Source organism: Epinephelus fuscoguttatus, linkage group LG1 (genome assembly GCF_011397635.1).
Source record: "Epinephelus fuscoguttatus linkage group LG1, E.fuscoguttatus.final_Chr_v1".
Taxonomy (NCBI): Eukaryota; Metazoa; Chordata; class Actinopteri; order Perciformes; family Serranidae; genus Epinephelus; species Epinephelus fuscoguttatus.
In genome coordinates, this window is record NC_064752.1 from 4373059 (window position 1) to 4395551 (window position 22493).

At 38.5% G+C, this 22493-nt stretch overlaps 1 protein-coding gene across 1 annotated transcript in view; it reads left to right on the top strand.

The window, feature by feature from the left end:
* Positions 1-16327, top strand: part of LOC125887195 (serine/threonine-protein kinase 4-like) — a 48058-nt gene extending 31731 nt beyond the window's left edge. Inside the window, exons 10-11 of the mRNA XM_049573847.1 lie at positions 2936-3084; positions 12376-16327. Coding sequence (XP_049429804.1) covers positions 2936-3084; positions 12376-12534 — 308 coding nt within the window. The 3' untranslated portion in view covers positions 12535-16327. The remainder of the gene's footprint in view (positions 1-2935; positions 3085-12375) is intronic.
* The last annotated feature ends 6166 nt before the right edge of the window (positions 16328-22493 follow it).

A 22493-nucleotide genomic window follows, 5' to 3' on the forward strand; every position in this document is an offset into this window, starting at 1 on the left:
CTAAAGATGCAGATAAGGTTTTGTACAGTCTCAGTGACTCCACACGCTAATCGTCTCTGTAACTGTTGCCTCTCCCATGCTTGGATTCATAATATACTAAAACAGTCACACTGAGACTTACACATAAAATGATTCATAATGAGGTCACCAAATATTTGTCAAACTACCTTAATGGCTTCACAGACAATCACAGCTATTCGACAAAATGCAGCCTGACAGATTTTAATCTTTTTAGATTCAGAAGTTCAATGGGCAGAAACGCCTTTTTATATATGTTGCAGTTATATGAAATAAAATTCCAGTATCTCTGAAACTGATTGAACCAGTGAGAGATTGTAAGCAGGCTTTAAAGAAATGACCACATAGTCTCTGATAATAGGAACCTTGTAAAAACTAGTGCAGAGGATCACGATGGAAAAAAGCCTGCGACGTTCTTGTGCATGTGCAATTTAATTCTCGACAGTTGTAGATGTGTGTGGTGACTGTCTTCAGGTGAAGCAGTTATATCTATCTATCTGTCTGTCTGTCCCTTTCACACACAGACTGTATATCCTCCCAATCATTACCTCCAGACATCCCTCACAATGGATCTGTTAACATCATCCCTTTCTTTGTTGTTGTTGTTTTGTCTTGTGCAGTTTGGTGTTTGTTTTAACCCCCAGCATTAATCATCTCAGCACATTAAAAATCATTCACAGACAAGAGCAAACACATTATCACAGTAAGCTATCCTCTTTCTATTTAACAAAAAAAAAAAAAAGACTGGAAGTTATTGTGTTATTTGTATTGTTTTGAGTCAAACTACTGTATGTAGAGAGAGCAAATTGTCCGTCTGTATCTCCCAATGTACTGATTCACTTCTTAAAATTCATTTTTGGGGAGTTTGATGCTTTTCTTATGATTATTATAGATTATAAACAGAGGTGAAGCATTATAAGTGAATTAAAATGTCATTATGGATAATGTTACAAGCCGGACTAACTGTAGTTTTAACACCTTTGTGACTTTAATAGAATGATGTACCACTGTAGCCTAATGGTTATTGATTATTGAAAAATAGCTGAAAGGACATTATGAATAACCATTAACCATTTAAGAATGTGTCATCATTATTAATAAGGATGTATTATGTGCATTTAGTAAGACTGTAGATGAAGATGTGAACCACACGGGGCTGTTAACTTTGTTTTTCTCTTAATGTCCTTTATGCGTCAGAGACCAGTGATATGTCAAAGCCTCTGTTGTCTTTTCTTTTCCCTTCTGCAGCTGTTTGTGAAGTCTCAAATCTCAGCACCTGGCTGAGTGACTCACTGGTATTGATCAATAATTGTATCAGATTAGTGCAGATATATTATGGTTATCCTGTTCCGTACTTATTGCTGCTTTAATAATGCAACATGTTATTGATCCAGGAAGGGAAATTCTCTTTAGTGCTGTACCACGTTACTGTCGAGGGTTCAGGTGCACTTGAAGAGGTTGAACACTTACTGACATTTGTTTTTGCACCCAGAATTCTTGGTGGAAGGAAGTTTGCATACTTTTGCTGCTTTCTGTAATTAAACACTACGTCTTTACTCGTATTGTTATTTATCACTCTGTGCATTTTAAGATTTTTAGCAGCTCATAGTGTTCAGCAGACATGTTGTACATACATGGGGGGCTTTGGTGTGTTTGTTCTCACTAGTCGCATGAACACAAAAAGGGTAAACTCGTATTAATTTTGCAACAGAAAATAAGATTCTGAGAGGAAAACCTCTCAAAGAAGTGGACTTAATGTTACAGCAGCCTCATGTAACCTTTAGAAGTTCAGATCTTTTTAAGAGAGGTTGTATGAGGTGCTAATGCATAGTCAGTGTATCACATACAGTAGAGGTCGTCCATCATGCCCCCAGATGGAGAGGCAGACTGGAGGACCGACACAGAAGCTAAGCAATCTACTGCTGTGGGCAGGGGCAACAGAAAAACAGGTTTTCGCCACCTAAAGAAATCAGTATCAGTTTAAGTGTACACTCTTTACCTTACAGTCAGGCAGTGATTCCGGAAATGAAGCCGTTACTGCTCTGTGTAAAGACAGACTCCACTGAGGAAAAACTGTAAAAACTTAGATGGAGAACTGAAGCCGTCAACTGCTTCCCTGTTGGAAAGGGCTCCCTGACGGAGAGATAAAGTACTGAAAATATTCTAAACATAGCTTACGCTTAAACTGCCACTGATTTTTTTTAAGTGGCTAAAATATGTTTTATTGCTAACTGCTTTGCTTCTGTGTTGGTACTCCTGTCTGCTTCTCCAAACTTGGGGCGTGCCAACAGACACAGACTGTAGGTACTACACTGACTATGGATAAGGACCTCATGTTTAATATTTACTGCAACATTACATCTTAGTGGACACAACTAGAATTTTTGACACTGATTAAAACAAAGTCAAACAAATCTAATCAAGTTTGCAAACATGAATACAAATTAAAAGTCCACTACTGTCTCATCTTGCCTGTTTGTTGAAGGAAAGCAACATCATTCTTTCCCTTAGGAAGCTTCTAAACAATGAGATGACAGGAAGTGCATGTTAATTATGTAAATAAAATATTTAATTTTAGCTGCGACCCTGCCGTTAAAACAAAATTTCTTTAATCTTTGAACAGTCTTTTATTAGCTCATCCAGAAGCGTTAAATTTAACCCAATATATCAACCAAGCAGACGTCGTCCTGCAGTGACAGCAGCACAACATCTGTGTACCGCTCTTCAGTGGCCTGTGTGTTGACTCTAAAACTTGTCTGAGACATAAACCGACTCATATTTTATCCACTGTGAGTTTATAGCATGTCCTGCTGTAACTCTTGTTTTAAGCTCCAAAGATGGTTCAGCTCCATTATCACAGAGAGAGATTCCTGGATATCATCTGTCATAAGGTAAATGTTGATTGTGTGTCTCACAGGGAGAGACGAGACGATGCAGCCGGCCAAGCCGTCCTTCCTCGAGTACTTTGAGCAGAAAGAGAAGGAGGCCAACAGTCACAATGATGGAGGAAGAGGAGTAAACAACGCAGACAACCGCAAACCGTCCACTGAAGCAGACCTTGAGGTGGTGAGTTACAAGAAGCACCGTGTGTGTGTGTGCAATAGAGATGTGAATGTGTTCACTATGAGGTAAATGTCTACATGTCATTATCCAGATTGACATTCTGTTGGTGACAACTCCAACATTTTCTGTTACCGTAATTGTGTTACTATAACAATAATAATAGTATTAAATAATAATATTTTTTATTTGTATAGCACTTATTTAAACAAGGTCACAAAATGCTTCACAAAGTGTGTGACAATAAGACAACAATAACAATACAATATTTAAAAAAAAAAAAAAAAAAAAGTTAAAATAGTGTGCACATACACAAAAATAGAACATAGATTTTAACTGACAGCTGTATTTCAGGAAAGTTTAATGCAGTATTGTGTGTTTTTGCACACAGTAATCACAGTGTTAAAATCTGATATTGTCACATCCATAGTTCATAGTTATTGTGTCATAATCGAAGCAGAAAAATGTTTTCCACACGTGGCACAAAGTGTAAACTGTGAAACTGTATGTTACACTGTTCCCTTAGTATTTGCATCTGTTCAGGTGTTCTGGATCAGGTCTGATTGGTCAGCCTGTAAAGATTAAGTAATTTAGATTTACTATCTATGGTTCAAATCATAATAAAGGACTTTTTTTTGTTGATCACTCTTTTAGTTTTGTTGATATTAATTCATTTGTTAGAATCCCCATTAGCTGTAGTCTAAGCAGCAATAAATAGAAGTATTAGTGAGAACTTTCTGTTTGACCGACTTTGTTCCACATTTCTGACTGCCTTTACATTTTAGCTGATGCCTCTGTGGAAAACACATTACAGTGAGTGAAGAAGCAAAGGTTGTTTGTCTTGCTCATGGACATTTAAGCAGGACAAATGGCTGCTGCTGCTACTGCTGCTGCTCGAATTAAATATTAAATATGTGACCTTTAAATATGAGGTGGTTTCTCTTACCAGACCACCCGACTGCCTGCTCAGCTTTAGATATTCAGAGGGCACTGAAGCCTTTTCTTTCTGAAAGAGATATCGGAACAATAAACCTTTTGTTTCTCAAACAACAAGGCAAACGTTTCCTGATAGTTACAATTAGATTTTCCCGCAGTGATTGTTGAGGATTTAGCACCAGTGAAGTGGTGTTTAGATGCTGTAAAATGTTGAACTGTGCGATGGATATCAGTGTGTTGTCGGTGTCTAAGTGTGCTTCTTTAAAAGTACAAAGGTGTGTTTGCCACAGTGGAGATGCTCCACATGTGTTGATGATGTGACTGTGTGTGTGTGTGTGTTGTGTGACATGCACCCATTAAGACGTAGATGAGTGCCCGTGTGCTTTTGAAGTTGTCAGACTAACAGACAGTGACAGGTAACCGTTGGATGACCCCGATTTTCACTCTTCTTCTCCTGGTTTTTTAATACTGTTCGCTGTGAACATGCATGCTGTCACACACGCACGCACAGCATCATCTTCAATAGATGTACGGCACGTTGCTGTGACACATACACACTGTCAGGTTTAATAAACATCACACACACAGTGAGAGGATCATCGCACAGTGATGTTGGGGAGGTCACAGATTTGGGTTAATGGAAAGTTTTTGATGTGTCTGAATGGGGCAGAAGCTAATTTACATCTGCACTGTCTGCCATACAGCCAGTATGTTTTATTTCAAGGCTTAAAGGTTCAGTGTGAAGGATTTAGGGGGATATACTGGCAGAAATGGAATATAAAAAGTATGTTTTCTTTAGTGTATAATCACCTGAAATTAAGAATTGTTGTGTTTTTGTTACCTTAGAATGAGCTATTTATATCTACACAGGCGTCATCGTCTACTCTACAGAGATCACCATGTTGCACCACCATGTTACTACAGTAGCCCAGAACGGACAAACCAAACACTGGCTCTTGATAGGGCCATTCACATTTTCACATCAGCCATCATAGTTAGCAGCCACTCAGTGAAGAGCATCATTGGACAAACAATAATATTTTTAATGCGAATCTGCTTTATTCAGTCTTTTTTTCCAGTTTAAATCTTAATCTCAAGAGGTTTTTCTGGTTAAATAAAATGAATAAATAAATATATAAATCACCTGGTCCATTTGTTTCGGAGAGGATAATGTGCATAATACAGCTCCTGCTAAAAATCTCCTGAACAGTGAACCTCACAGCGAGACACCACTAAATCTCCTTAAATTGTTCCTGTAAAACAAAATAAATTGCAACACAACAAAAGTTTTCTGTAGCCAAGGTGCTCCAGAAAACTGTTTACTGGAACAAAAAATGCACATTTTAAGTACATTTCTAAACTGATCTTTGCCATAGTGAAAGTCATCGATCAATTAATCATTTAAAGCTTTTAAGATTAAAAAAAAAAGATGCCTGTTTTTCATCTCTCTGAATGCTGCTCTTCTTTTGTTTTTCATGATTTAACAAAACACCTAAAAAACAGATAATGAGATCCTCCATTGTTGTTGTTCAGCAGTGTGATGGTTGGTCTTTGTGGTGTTTGTCCCGCCTCTCCTCTGCTGTGATTGGATGGCAGGATCAAAAGTGACAGTGACGAGATGATGCAGCATTTTTCAACTCTCGGTGATCAGGGGAAAAAAACTGCAAACATGCAGCGCTCAGTGCAGAACAGACGCTCAGTGGCTCATCGTGCTGCTCACTTTTGTGGCACCCCTTTAATGAAAAGGGAAAAAAAATAGCATGAGTGGCCGTTGCTTGCCATCCCCTGTGTTTGGCTTTTAAATAGCATGGTATTGCAGTATCATGAGCACAGTGCAAAAAGGTGGAAATGAGTGGGCCAGCATGGCCAGACCATCTTACCACGACAAACCACAGAGAAGCTTGGGACACGACACATATACAGGCAGTGTGACTTCATTCTCTGCTCAGGACGTCATTACTCCAATTTATCTTTTCGTAGCAAATATTGGTTTTCTGTTATATTAATGATCTGAATGTTGCATACAGAAAATTTAAAACGGAGGATATCTGTGTGCTTCACTGCAGCATTTACAATTACATCAAATAGGCTTCACTTGGCGACACAAATCCCACTGAGGGGATTTAACGTTCCATTAGACTTGCAAATGTGAGGATAAAGAGCTAATTTCTTGTGGGATCTTTAATACTTTGAGGCAGCTTGTTGACAGCTGCACGCTGACTGTGTTTAATTTTAGATCTGTCTGCTGTGCTATTTTTATATTTGACTTCCAGATGTTTTTTAATGTAGCTACCCAAAAACATTGCGTGTTGGCTTGTGTGAAACTCAGTTGTCTCCATCAGTTTGTGGTTCATATTTTACTATTGAAGTTTCATTTTCCTGTCTCTGTCTCACACTGAGGTTAGGAGTGTACTGTCGTAGAAAACCCACATGAAGTTATACAACACCCTCCTATTAAAGAATGTTTGGTATCGTATTTTAAGCTTATATTTAGCTGCCTTGTCTAATATTTACTATGTTATCCGAGGCGTATGCTTCATGGCAGTTCAGTGGTGTTATAATGCATCATAGAACATGTGGCGGGAAAGCACTAACATACATTAATCATGAGAGGCAGACGTAGAACAACCAGTCTCCCTCAATTGCTCTATTCGGTCCTCTATTTTTATGCTTCCCTTACTGGTTTTCTTCCGTCTCACATGCCCTCCCAGTCCTTCTATCCATCCTTCCTTTTCTTTATCCTTCCTGTTGCCTCAAATAGATCGTAGTCTTATCTAACTGATCCTGACAGAAGGTTAAATCCCAGTCTGCAGGTTAATGAGCCCGTCACCAGTCACATGTTCTATCAAAGTTTAACAGTTAAGAGGCATGTGTCTGGTTTCCTGACAGAGGTTAGCAGTTCATCAGTAACACCCAGTTCACTGCTGGTTTTCATATTGTGTGTAACAGAAGGTGCATTAGAGGCCACGCTGGTTTAAGTTTTGGTTGAATGGATATGAGTGATGTGATGTCTTTAAAATAAATAATGTATGAGACCAACATTTTTACATCGTAAGAAGGAGGATTTTTAGACTGTTGAGACATTTTGAGTTTGGTTGATGAGATGTGGGGGCTTTTGCAAAGCTCTGAGAATTAGGGCTGTACCCAAATATTTGGATATTCGAGTATTCGTTTCTATGGGTAGGTATTCGTTATGAAAATTTGTTATTCGATATTTGTTTTTTTATTTACTTGCGTGTGCGTGACACAAGTGTGTTTTGAAAACGACTGCGGACTGTCACCTGCTCAACGCATCAGTACCTTGGGATGCCATGACAGTAATAGCCAATAATGTCAAAATATCATTTATAGACCGATTTAACAGACGATCACTGCTGCCCGACCCGCAGGTCCATTTGCGGGTCCCGCAGGTTACGGGACGACCCGCGCATCACTACTCAGCTCAGTCTATAAGGCTGTACACAACAGTAAGGCTATAGACATTATATTCTATTCAGGCCGGCAGAACCAACAGCGCATCGGCTCTACAGTGCACGGCACTGCTGATTAACCATTTTATTGCAGCACAGAGTGTCTGCCAGCAACCAGTTACTTGCAGAGGCTTCCTACAACTTGTTTCAACGGTTCCGATGTAATCAGAAGACAAATTAAACAGGATGACTAGCCAATGTGAAAATCAAAAGAAAGCATAGAATAATGTACTGAAGGAGACTGTTGTGCCATCACATTATTTTGTGGTTTGAGAGCAAAGATCCGGTCGCCGCTGTGCAAAACTCCTTAAACTACTGCCGAAGGCCCAAATGTTAAAAAATGGTATTCGGGATAGCCCTACTAAGAATCCTCTGGTATTTTGAAACCCTTTGTGTGTTTTATTGTTATTGTGTGTGTATATATATCAGCGTTCTCACAGATGTGGAATTTCACAATTATATTTTCAAGGCCTGGGAAAGTCTGGTATTAGTAAAAAAAAAAAAAAAATCCTTAAATGGTTTGAAAAAGTTACAGATTTTTGTTTTGTATGATGAAATTGTTACAGTAGTTCTCCATGGATAGTGTCTATATGATAACAACATAACGGCAAATTTATATTCTGAAGCTGTACACATAACTTTGCGCTAATATGCGTCAATTTGTGACGTTTGTTTACTATTACGTACATTTCCTTGCTTTCTCCCAGTGTTTCATCTGTCCCTTTGTGTATTCCAGATAGCTGAAATTACAGTTCATTTACAGGACAAAAGTTGTCCAAATTATGTGTAATGTGCCAAGTTGATTTCTGTCACTTTGCAGAACCTGACATGGTCATGTAAGTGTTTGTGTTTCTCACCAAAAGAAGACTGATGTGAGAGAAGATCAGAAAAAATCATTTTGAACACCTGCTGTCACAGATTATTGGGATGCTTGCAGGAAGCTGTGAACAGCAGTTCATCAGTGACATATTAGCGTATTTTTATGGTGAAAATTGGTTGCAAACAGTTGTTTATTTTCACATCCAGCAGCTACACAGCAGTGAGAATGAACCTTAAAAGCAAAGCTGTGGGCTGGAAACCACAACAAGAAGCTGAAGAAACTGAAATTCTTCAAATTGTGGTGTTATTTGGTGATATCACACAAAATAATCATCGTTACCATTAAACCAAATGTAGATTCAATGCTGCAGAGTTCTTCAAGAGATACCTTGCTGATATTCGCCTCACAGCAGAGACACAGATCTTGTTGGAAATCGGCAAAGTATGCTTTTAACTCCTCTATCAGTATTCATTCCCATGTCTTTGTATCTTCTTTACCTCCATTTTCTTCCCTCTGTTCATTCAAGGCTAAATATCTGTTTTGAAGATCATTGCAATTTATTTTATTTCCTCGTGATGATGGCCTAACCCGTACAGAGGGGAAACCTTTCTTAAACTTGACATCTGAAACTTGTCTGTAGGTTTAAAGTTGACGGAGCACGCAGAGTCACATCTGTGACAGTGTGTCACATTGCTTTTTGTTGGTTTGCAGTGAGAAATATCCTCACCTGACCAGGTGATGTGTTTAAGTTTAGTAATATCTTTATTGAAGGGTTGTAACATTAAAAACAGATGTGAGCCTCAACAAACTCCAACATCTATCAATAGCAGTTTGGAGAGTTTGTCTTTGTGCCACCAGAAAATACATTATGTGTCACATTTGTGTAAAGGAACACTCCGTCTTTTGAGTATTAAACACTTTGCTGTAGTTGTGAAAGATGGCTCTGAAAATAGCAGGAATAGGAGTTCGGTTTGATTCACAGCAGGTGTGATTGCTTTAAATGCACAGTCACACCAAGAAAAAACATGTTCAGCGCTGCAACTAACAATTCCTGAGAACAATTCACCAACCTGAGAATTTTCCTGTTTTTTCTTTAAAATGACCTAAATGATAAATGAAATTAGAAAAGCTTCAGTTTAATATTCTGTCAATTGAATTTTAAAATGTTTCCAAATACACTCTCACACTACAAGTGTGAGAGTGTATTTGTTTTTAATTGACCGAACAATTAATTGGGAAAATCATTAGCAGATTAATTAATCATTGGTATAAATAATTGTTAATTACAGCCACAATCCACTTCTCTGCTGCTGATCTACATTTATTTTCAAAAGTGTTTATACATAATTTATATTTTGATGTTATGCACGTGGAGTATTCCTGTAAACAATAAGCTAAATTGATCACAGAGCATCATAAATTAAGATTTAAAGTGAAAGTTGCCTCCAGGTTTAAAACATTTCGAGGTTTAGAATTGATTTATGTGTGTGTTTTACGCTGCCCCTGGTGTCGTCCAGTAGTAGGACCTTCCCCTCTCTCTCATGTCTCCAGTGGACACCAGTGTTATTTTAGCTCCATTGATTGTGGGTAATAAATAGCTGGAGAGCGAAGTGCTGCTGGTAAAAGCTGAGAGGGGGGATCCCCCCGGGACGGTGCTAAAGCAGGCATTGGGTCCCTAACTGAGGCCTACAGCAGAGAGGGGGAGAGATTGAATAAATGTCAATAGATGTAAAAGCTACGGAAATAGATTCACTTATCAGACACCTTGATTTTCATGTCATGCTTGAGATATTTTTAGGTTGTGGTAAAGATTTTCCTAAGTGTCCATTAATGGACTCACGACTGATTGATCTTTGGGCTCAAAGTCATCAAACTCTCCAGCTGCACAAGATCCTAACACCAAGGAAGAAAAGTCATTAGCAGTGAAGATAAGTAGCTTCATATCCAGGTCTGAGGTCAGTTATCTGTGTACTAGGGTTGGGCTAAAAAATCAAACCAAAGACACAACAGCTCACCGTGGGAGGGCAGGTGCTGAGTCGATAGTCGTAGATGAAAGAAGGGTCATACTAGGGTTGGGCTGACGATCTTTTCTCCATAATGATCGATACCAATATTTATCAGGATATGTAATTTAATAGTGCTGCCGGTTTGAGGAGTAATCTGATAATGACTGAAGCCTGAAGAAAACAAAGGGTTCACTAATTAAAATTTAAAGTATTGTTTATTGTACATGATACAGAATAACATTAAGATTAACGGTGCAAACATGACTTGGTTTACACTATATTTTGTGATAAAATAATAAGAATAGCATCTTAAAATGAACACTGAACCTTGAAAACATGCTAATCAGAACAATACAAGTTGGCTTGCCTTGAAACATATCGAAGTAATGGCGTGGTCGCTGGGATGGCACCTTTTCAGGTGATCGAACTGGCCATCATCCAGAATTCACAGAACCTTAGTTACATCTGTAACTCTCCATTTGTTGTGTTTTTCACCTTGGCTGGCACCGAATGACGGCATTTTTCTTAGTCCATGCTTCTTTGCTTTTGAGATAACTAAACTGTAAGTAAACATATTTTTTTTCCTTTTTTTGTTTGTTTGTTTGTTTGGACAACAGCCAGTTTCAGCACTTTACCATAACCAACTCTATACCCAAAACAAATCGGGTGTGTATTAAGTGGAAGCAGCATGCTGCTGCGGGCAAATCAGCCTGAAGACGCCACATTTCTGCAAGTTTGTGTTCTGCTTGTTCAACATGCTTTTGACAAATTGATCATACTGTCTCCCTTTTGTTGCACCTACGGATAATGACCACTGTCATTGCTGACTCCAGTAAAATCTATCCTAAAGACTGTTTTTTCATTGGCCAAAATTGGAATTAAACTGTTAGGTTATGCCACGGGGCCCAAAAAGAGTTTTTCCATGGACTTACATTGGAAAGGAGACACTTATTAATCAGTGGATACATTTTTTGAGTGTCACGATCCCTGCAAAATGACCTATTTTACTACCGGGATTTAATCCATTTGGTCCGATAACATTTCCTAAGTTTTAAAGAGCTGCAAGATTAAATCATTTCATCCCCATTCAAGTTAGCAGAGTTCTAAAATGGAATTGCGCTGCTCGGCTGTACTCAGCTGTCATAAGTCTCTAGTGCACTTGCTCTATGGGGCAAATAACGCAGATGATCCAGGTAATTTCAGACCACAGAAATAGAGCAACTTTGGCTTTATGCATAACTGAGCAACTTTCATAGGAATGAACAAGGCCTCACCTAAAATGCTGTATCCATGTCTCTTAACTCATCCATGGCAGAGGCAGAGAAAGAGGCGGCAGACTGACTGGCTGTTGTTGCGTTTATTTCAACTTTATGATCGACTGTTAGATCAATTCATAACGAGTAAAAATGTCCAAAGTTTATCATCGTTGTAGACGCAAAGTTAATTGCAAATCCCTATTGAGGTTGTTTTATCGCCCAGTCCTACTTGACCATGATGTTTGTGTAACCTCTGAAAATAAAAGATTATTGGCTGCCAGCCGGAGGCGTAACGGCTGATGGTTGGTTGGCTGTGAGTCTCAGGCTGAGGGACTTAATGACCACATATCTCATAGCATTTTCGACATGAACCAATTAAACATTTATCCTCTGAATTTAAAAAAGTAATCTGCCACCTTTAATTAACCATTATTTGTTTAGTCTATAAATGTCTAAATACTGAAACTCACTTGTTTACAGTTTTTCTTAAACCCAGTTTGATGTCTTTAAAATGTCTTGCGTTGTTTGACCAACTTTTAAAATACCTAAATATCCATTTTATTATCACGAGAGAAAGAAAAGGTGCAAATCTTCATATTTGAGAATCTGGAAATAAGGATTGTAGTGTTTATTGATCAGTTGAATATCAAAACATTGGCCTTTTGATGTTCTGTTGATCAGCTGATAGATGAATTGAATAATCGTAGTCATACGATTCAGTAAATTCTCAGAGTACAGTAGTCTGTGTGTGTTAATAATATGCAGTATAATGGCAGATGAGAATAAAGCTGTTTGCTGTGTGTTTGTAGGTGAGTTCGTGGACGGTGGAGGAGCTGCGGCTGCGTCTGGCCTCTCTGGACCCTCAGATGGAGCAGGAGATCGAGGAGATCCGTCAGCGCTACCAGACCAAGAGGCAGCCCATCCTCGACGCCATCGAGGCCAAAAAACGACGGCAGCAGAACTTCTGAGAAGGAACTGCCGAGTTGTCACGGCAACAACTGGATGTTTTATCTCTTTATGTTCTCTGCAGCAGTTTGGTGAAATGTCACGAAGACATTTTGAAAACTGCACGAAGACTTCTGATGATGATGACTGCTGAAGAACTTCCAAAGAGCTGATTGACAGAATATTAATGACATTCATTTGATTTAAGACCCACATTCTCTTTTTCTGCCCGTTTGAGAGTCTTCAAGGACATTTTTGTGTCTCTGGATTAACAGTTGAGGAAATGGCAAAGTTTAATTTTGGCGCCATCAGCAGCTCATCTGAACCTGTGAGTTTCTTTCTGTTTATTTCAGGCATGTTACACAGTCGTCTCAAACTGCAGTGACGATTGTTAAAACCAGATCTCTTTAAGTTTGTTTTACCTAATGGTACAATATCATTTAAACTGCTGACTGCTCGTCTTCGGTACTCGTGTTTCCTGTCACTGTTGCTGCTGGACTCTTAAGTGTTCCTACTCTGGATTGAGAGAGTTTGGACAAATCTGTAGTCTAGAACTGAATCGTTCACTTGTCTGGAAAAGTTTGTAAAATGCACAAAAGGTATTGAGGTTCTAGGTACTGACAACCTCTATTGTAAAAAGTCAGAGTTTCAAATTCCCGTCCAAAACTATTTGAAAAGCGAAAAATGAAAACAAACCCTGTGATTGCTGTCAGCCAGGAAGACACAGGAAAACACCTCCATCATTTAACCTGTGAAGATGCTAAACGTCCAGGAGGTTTCTCACTTTAAACTTTGAACTCTTTCTCTTTCAAACTTGATTATGAAAACTAAATTCTGTAATTTGGTACATGCTCCAAGGGTTTTACTTTTTACACACAGCGTTGAATATACTGTCAGTCATTTGTCATTATTTATCATGTTTTAGTTCTGCAGATACGTCTCAAAATAGTTATTAGACCACTGTTCTTGTCTTCTGTTGCCTGCAAAGGAAGTGAAATTTAAATTTTCCTCCAAACAGCAGAAATAATTGAATGAAGATGCAAGAAAAAATGTGCTTTTCTGATATAGGCTGGTCTCAGCTAATGTAAACGTCATCTGAGTCAGAAGTTACACTTAATACTCAGTGATGATGGATTTCTAAACAATGTTTATTTTTCTCTGGCAGCTGATGAAGATTAAAACCATAGAAATAGAATGAGAGCAGAACAGACAATGAACTGTTTGTCATGGTCATTTTGCTAAATTCAAAAGAAAATGGCCGCTGCTGTTAGTTGTTATGACCTCACGCGTCAGTGGGGCCATGAAGCGGTTACACTCTCTACTTGGACATACTAATGAATAGAATTTGATGATTTCCCAATAGAAATACAACCAGTTAAGTCCAGCAATCCTCAGTTCCAGTGCAGTGAGGCAGCAGAGACAAAGCACAAAGACACCTCTCCAGTCCTCAACTCCACTGCTGGTTTGGTCGTTACTGCAAAACCTCATCTCAGTGAGTTCGTGACTTGCCGTCAGTCGGTTTGTTTGTACGGAAGTTAGCCTGCTACAACAGTTGCAATGGCAACAGCACACAAAAACATGGCCGCCGCTCAATAATTTACTGTCTCTGTTATATGGCAGCTGATCCCGTCCTCTGCTCGGAGGGTAAGGAGCTCCTGAATCTCATTGTTTCCCAATCTGGGGACATTTACGGCCATTGTTCTTTGAGTTAGCCGCTAACTGCTAATAGCTATCTTTTAACATCTCTCATGGCAGGTCGCACACGTTCTGGCTTAAGGGAAGGGACCACTCTGTCTCCCCGTGACCGCTGCGATTGTACCTTATATACACCAGGGTGAGGCAGCCTTGACCAGGCACTGTAAAAGGGCCCACAGTGTTTGACACATTAATAATCACTTACGTATACAGCTTCATTATAGTGTGCTATAAACCATCTATGAAACCATTAAAGCGAAGTTTTACCTTTATTTTTTACACATTCCTCTAATCTTTAGTTTATTTTCTAAATAACTGGATACTGTTACGTCTTCAGGTCTCCGCATTTTCACTCTTTGGTTGACCTGATCATCAGCTGATGGTTGTTTCATTTATCACGAGCCAAAACAGTCTGGTAACGACTGTCAGAACAGACACACCTGCATTTGAATGTGTCATGTGTTCGTCTCAAGCTGGAGTTTTAATTTTCTAATAGGTGAAAAGTTATGAGACTGCATAAAAGTTAAAGGGAATTTAATCAGATGGAAACTTGATTATGTTTGACCTCCAGTGTCCTTAGTGTTTAAGTTTTTATTTTTGTGTCCATCATCTATTTTTCCTCCTCAGTAAGCTAAAAACAAAGACCTGGGTTGACAGATTTATGGAATCGATTCAACAAAGCTTTTATTTCTTGGATTTATTAGTTTGATTTGGCACTGGACGAGTTTGCCCCCCCAAAAAAATTATCAGGGAGCAGCAGCGACTGAAGCTGGCGTCGACCCAGGTCTGAGTCACCTTTACTTCTGACATTCCTCAGAGCAAGTCCGCCGCTCATTTTTCTACATCCAGCACAAAGACATTTATATTTTTCTACGTAGGTTTAGTGATGTCAAGTTCAGATAGAAGACAAGTTGTAGTTTTGATCACCGAAATGAAAACCAGCTTCTCAGGTCATAAAGCTCCTCAGGGGTGTAAAAATAATGACGAGAAATGACTGTAGATAGTTTAGAGATCCTTCACACAAAGAGTCTGTGTATATATGAGCACCACTAGGCTGTATTTGTATATTGTGATTACATTTGAACAGTTGAAGGTTTTAAGCCCCAAAACAAGACGCCTGTCATTAAGTTATATTTAAATATTAAACAGTTATCAACGAGTTCAAATGAGCGTCTGATGTTTTGGGGCTTCAGCTGAAAGCAAAATGCTGTTGAAACCTCCAGACTTTGATCTTTGTGTGCAGGACTCTCATGTTTCTCTGTACGCAAACGGCTCATGAGCACAATTCATTTTTCATTATCTCTTCTGTGTTACAAGCAAAACAAAAGGGATTTTTTTTTGTCTGCCTTATTTTGGATGTTCTGCTGTTATTTTTCTGAACAGTGATCTCATGTATGACGCGTTGGGTTGGAAAAAAAAGTGAAAATATAAAAAAATAATGCAGCTTGATTGTTTTAAAGTAAGATGCTGTTTGGTGCTGTCACACTGCTGGAAAAAATGTGATGCATCAGAAATAAAGTCGTAATCACTGGATATCGAACAGACATTAAACTGTTCTGATGTTTGGAAATCAGTTCTAAAGGGACAGTTCACCCCAAAATCAAATACGCATACTTTCCTTGTCACCTGTAGCGCTATATGTGAATCTAGATATGACTCTAGATTGTTTTTGTGTGAGTTACTGAGTGTTGGAGATATCAGCTGTAGAGATGTCTGACTTCTCTTCAGTATTGCAGAACTAGATGACACTCAGCTTGTGGTGCTCAAAGTGCCAAAAAAATACATTTGAAAAACATCAATGTTTTATAAAGAAATCATGATCCAGTTACTCAAGATAATCCACAGACCTTGTTGTGAGCAGTTTCATGTAGGAACTGTTTTCTTTCAACTGAACCACATCCGACAACCTTATCACTGTTACGGAGTTAGAACAGCAACAATAAATTTTGGTATTGAAAAGAAAATTTGGCATTAAAAAAAAGAAACATCTACACTGGAAAAAAAAACACTGAAAAATAAAACACAAACATTAAAATTTATTTTTGTAATTTTTTGCATCCTGGTGTATTTTTAGTGACAATCTTTTTCTAAATGTCATTTTTTCAGTGACAGAAATTCAGCAAAGAAAGACTGAAAATTTCAAAAAATGTCAACAAAAACAAAAGTGACACTGAAAAAAAGAGTGACGTGAAGAAAAATCAGAAGATTGTCATTGAAAAGCACGATAATGTGAAAAATATCAAAATAAAAATGATTTTTAATGCCTGTCTTTTATTTTTCAGTGGATTTTGTTGTGCTCGTGTCTCCTTTTCAATGCTGAATTTTATTTTTGATGCCAAAGCTTATAGTCGCTGTTCTAGCTCCGTAATCATGGTTCTCCTCATGGTCAAGAGGCTCATGACATCAAACTGTTCACAACAAGGTCTGTGGATTATCTTGAGTAACCATGTCATGATTTCTGGAAAGAAAAAAAGTGCTTTGAGCATCTCAAGCCGAGTCCCATCTCGTTCCTTGATAACGGAGAGAAAGCAGACATCTCTACAGCCGATATCTCCAACACTCTGTAACTCACAAAACAACCTAGACCGATCAATAGCACCACAGGAAAGAGGAAAAATACGTATATTTGATTTTGGGTCTCTTGAACATGAACCACTATTTGTATTTTTTTTCTGCCTTCTTTTATGTAACTGTTAAATGCTTTCTGTGATTGTCTAAACTGTTTCATAGAAAACAAACCGCTGCAGGTATTTGCAGGTTTGTTTAGACTGAAGGAACGCTGGGACACAAGAACAAAAATTATGACTGATTCTTACTAAAAAAGAAAACGAAAACACGTCTGCACAGTGAAAACTTAAAATAATATTTGGTTTATATTAAAATGCGATAATTCCAGGTTCTTGTTCTTGGTGCAGGATGTTTCAGTCGCACAAACATTTGATGAGGCTCTAATTTGTTTAACAAGTGAATCAGATAAAAGGTCTAAATCCTGCTGAAACATCCCGAGTGTTTGGATTCATCTTTTCTCGAGTGTTACCACTGTTCAGACTTCTCAACTGTTTAATTTATTCTTTTTCATAGTGTATCTTCAGCAGCTCTAATGTCACTGTTTCCTTTTCTGGTCACACCTGCAGGTACTTTCAGATCTTTGATAGTACATGAGCTCTGAGCAGGAACACAGTGTAACCATAAAATGTTCAAATACAAACCAGCATTGGCTTCTATATAAAACTGTGACGCCTGGAAAAGTGAACAAATAAATGAACCAAACAAAGGAAAGAGGAGTTTCAGCTTCAGTGCAGCTTCATGTTCATCATTAGGTGATTCAAAGTGAAAAAGTTTTCACTGTCCTGTTTCTCTGCCTCTACGTGCAAGACGTTTCTTTATTTTCCAGGCATGTAAAGATCTGCTGTTAACTCGTCTTCTCGTGTTTTGCACACTTCCTGTTTGACGCCTGAAAAGGTTTCTGAAGTTTATATTTTGCCTTAAAGTATGCAGTGGAAGTCATGCATATGTTTTAGATCACTGATGTTTGGTTTGTGTTTTATTTTGTTTGCTTGTCTAATAAAGAAAATAATTAAAACTAAAATAAAGTTAAAGCACTTGTTTTTGTTTTTACACACAACCTTTAAGAAATGTTTCAGAAGTCATGTCGATTTGAAGGAGAGTTTGATGATAATCTGTATTTAGTATTTCTACAATCAGGCTATCTTTTGTTTTTTTAAGCTGTCTATAAAACAAGAGATGGGGACATATTCAGATATTGTACTTGAAGGTAAAGTGTCAAAGATTTAGGGGGATTTAGTGTTGTGTGTTCTCCTAAATTTTACACACTGAACCTTTAATTAAGTAAGAGCAGAAATGCCACACTGTAAAAATACTCTTTTGGATGTCAAAGTGTGCATTTGTAGCAAAATTAATTGGAGATATCAAAAGTAAAATGCAAGAAACAGCTCCTATAAGGATTATTCTGTGAGATATTCTATCATCCTTATTTGTAAAGCAACTAAAGTCAGAAAAATGCCATGCAGTAAAAAGCACAATATTTCTCTCTGAAATGTTATGGAGTAGAAATATGAAGTAGCATAACTCAAAAACTCAAACTGGAAAAACTCAGTTCAGGTCCTTCAGATTTATAAAGTGCTTGAGTAAATGTTCTACACTGAACTGAAATTTAAACACAATGCGTTTGTTTTTGTTCTAAATTTTTACAGGTTTAAGTTAAAGATTGAAGACTTTTTTATGCTCTCAATAGTTTGTTGCTTTCAAATTCTGGTCACAAATTTGTCCGTGTTAGTGAGCCAAGATAATCCCTCCATCTGACAGGTGTGGCATATTACGACGCTGATTAAACAGCGTCATTACTGCACAGGTGTGTCTTGGGATGGGCACAATAAAAGGCCACTCGAAAATGTGCAGTTTGATCTTAAAGAAATACATTTTCTTTTGTCGCAGGTACCCCGAAGAATCAGTCGAGCAGCTAGGGAGAGTGTGGACATTTGTCTGTGCACAGGGCCCTTTGACCTCCCAGCATGAGTGATGTAGGTGGTGATGAAACCTGAGCACAAGTGATCAGCTGCAGACACAAGATGACACACGTGTGAATGATGATGTGTCTCAGCTCTCCACTTGCGTTCAGATCACTGAAACACATGTTAATACCAGACGTAAAGAAGGTCTCTGTGTCGCTGGGTGACATTATTTTAACTCAGTCCCACGTACACCGTCCTGCTAACACAAATACTCCGTGAATTAATTGTGAATTAATCCGCCACTGAAAATAGTCCCCAACAAATGCACCATTTCCTCCTTATTAGAAAAACTGCAGTGTGCAGCTGTTTTAGGAGATTATTCAGACTTTTTCAAATAAGAAACAATATATTTAAAGTCAATGTTTTCTCATTTATTCCTGTAAATGATTTCTCTTCATCCTCTATCAGTTTTGAGTCGAGCACAAAGCTCAGTGTTGTTTAGACTTTCTAACAGCGTCCTCTCTTCCTCTCTTGTCTCATCAGATCCATCAAATCAAACTTTTGTTCCCTTTTTCTCCTTTCTCCACGACGTCGTCTGCCAAAATAGCAGAGATTAATTTTTAATCAGCTGAAGCCACAAATCTGATCTGTCTCTCCTTCACTGAGACGGCAGTGTGTGTGTGTGTCTGTGTCTGGGATCTAGAATGAGTGCTTAATTTTAAACAAAGACAATAAGATTCATTGTAAAGTTAATTAGGTATAATGAGAGCATAATGAGACATAATTCGTGACCCCTGAGAGCCTCCTTCACTGAAGTGACACTAAGAAGTTTAAAGTCATCAGTGTTTCCTGATCTGAGAACTTTTAATTATGAGAAAGCATTTATGAAGGTGTGTGAAGGAGCAATAAACACATTGTTACTGCGCTGTTCAAAATAAGTTGCCATGATACATCGCCAGGTCATAAAACTTCTGGTTGTGGATCAATACCAGTGATCAGATATCACACACACACACACACACACCTGGCATGGAAAACTTCCTGTTTGGAGAAAAACACCCCGACAGCCAGAACAAACATTTTTGGGGCTGTGAGCAGATTTGACCTCCTCCAGTCCTCGAGTTCTTCTTCTTCACTGGTATCTTTCTTCTTCTTCTCATCGTCCTGACGGAGCTTCAAACTTTGTTAGCTTCATCTTCATCCTCGTCTTCAGTGCTCTCAGGTAGGAACATCCATTAAGTGAAACACAAGCTGAGCTACAGCACCATCTTAATGACGTTCATCCTGTTGAGACGTTTCCCTCTGTGACTTCAGGAAGTTTGTTGATGCTCAGTCAGCACAGCAGCTTTTATACAGTGTCCACAGTTTGGGGACTTTGGCTGATATTGAATGACAGAGTAACAGGTGTGATTCATTATCCTGTAAACACAGCGGACGTTTCACAATGTCATCCTGTAAATGAACTCTGTGGCTCAACGCCACGTTTAAAGGGTTTCTGTACTGATGCATCTTTCAGACAAAACTGAAACCAGTCCATGTTTAATGTTTAATGGAAATTGGTCCAATGCGTCAAAGTCAAGCACCTGTTGTTTTTTTTTTTGTTATGAGTGACACTGGGTTGTAATAACATGAAAACTTTACCCATCACATGCACTCAAATCTCCAAATCATGCAGATTCCTCTCGTTTTCATTAAAAATAAGTATAGTGTAAGCAAACTCACCAGCAACACCATGTGACTGTCATCCCTCCAAAGATAAGCTTGCATGATAATGAAACCTTCACTGATTCTTGAGACCAGTTCAGACCAAAGATTCTTGAACATTCTCATTTTGAAGATTGAGCCTAGCTCCAGTAGGATCGATACCAAAAAAAAAAAAAAAAAAATAGGATAAGTTTCTCTCTTTCATGTTGCACCTATTTGTATTTCACAACTTCAGACCCAGCAGCATCTTCATAGTTTCACTTCCACCCGATGTCGGCAGTGAGAGGACGGTAAGCTCACCTACAAGCGCACCTGTTTACTGCTGGGCGCCGATGCAGACCCTTGGTTTTTCTATGACTGGAACCATGCGCGTGGAAATATGTCCAAGCCTGACTAGTTTAATCCGACACATAACAGCAGTGATGGATTAATGAAAGAGAAAAAAACAAACACGAGAAAGAACTTGGAGCTACAACTGAAACAAAGGGAGGAGGAGGGAAACACCTCAGACATCCAGACCTCTGATGCAGAGACAGAGTTCACTGGCAGAGTCGGTTCAGAGAGACTCAGGCAAAGAATATCCAGGTATATAGTAGCCTAGTGAAATCAATATTTTAGTTAAATCAGATCTTAAGCAGTGGCTAATGTTACATTTTTAAACTGTAACTAGTGATCACAAACTGTTGACACACTGCTTCTCCTACATGGAAAAATTGCCAATTTAATAATAAAAAGTGTATTGCATCGTATCGTAACATATCGTATTGTAATGTATCATATCGTAACATACCATATCGTATCATAACCCATCGTATCATAAGGTATTGTAGCATATCATATTGTAACGTATCATATCGTAACGTACCCTATTGTATCGTAACGTAACACATTGTATCGTAACGTATCATATCGTAACGTATCATATAACGTACCATATCGTAACGTATCATATCGTAACGTATTGTATCGTATATAGGGCTGCCACTAACGATTATTTTCATTGTCGACTAATCTGTCGATTATTTCTTCGATTAGTCGACTAATCATTTCATCGAAAAATGTGTAAAAATGTTGAAAAATGTCGGTCTGTCTCGCCCAAACACCAAAATTACGTCATCTAATGTCTTCATACTCACGCCAAGGGGTTTTAGTTCACTGTCACGGGAGAGTGTGTAAAGCTGCCAATATCTGAATGTAAGAAATTGCAGTAAGAGTATTACAAACCGATTAGTCGACTACTAAAATAGTCACTGATTATTTTAATAGTCGATTAGTCATCGATTAGTCGACTAATCGTGGCAGCCCTAATCGTATTGTAACGTACCGTAAAGTACCCTATCGTATCGTAACATACCGTATCGTAACACATTGTATCGTATCAGCGATTCTGGCTCTCTATTACTTGTTATCGGATCAAAACCACATTTTGTTGGCCCACCCCTAGTTTCATCATCTAATTGGCTTATTGACGAGCCCTCTGTTTCCGTCCTCACGGTGTGTCTGTGTCAGACGATAGGTCGCTGCTGCTGCTCGCTGTATGTGCTTATCCCCCCTCCAGAGAGTTGTTGACTAGAGATGATACACCGTCTTATCTAGTTACCTTAAAAATGGAAAACACTTTTTACTTCATGAGTGAAAAGTCGTTGGCAAAACTGATCAGATGGTGCTGATTTTTGGTTGCAGACTCAGTCGTAGGATGTTCCTCCTGTGGACTTTCTGGTAAGTTCTTAACTTGAATTACAAGACTAAAGGTCTGTGTTTCAACCGTCCCCCTGATACTTTCATCCCTGCTCTCCCCTAAATATTTTTAATTTTTTTCTGGGGTAGAGACTCCTCAGCCTTCTGGCAGATTTTGGTCCCCCCAGTGTTGACTCTATGGCTGCTGTATTGAAGCTCTGAAAGTTCTATACAGAACCTTTAACATCAGCATGTTAGCACTGACACTGTGAGCACTTTGCTGTTTAGCTGATGTTAGCATTTAGCATGAGGTCAGTGCAGCAGTGTTTTTCCATCGTACTCTTGTTCCTCTTTAAATATCTTGTCTTTCTGCGTCTTCTATAAAAGAACTTCTCACAGTTATTGTGATATTTTTTATTTTATATTTCATTCTT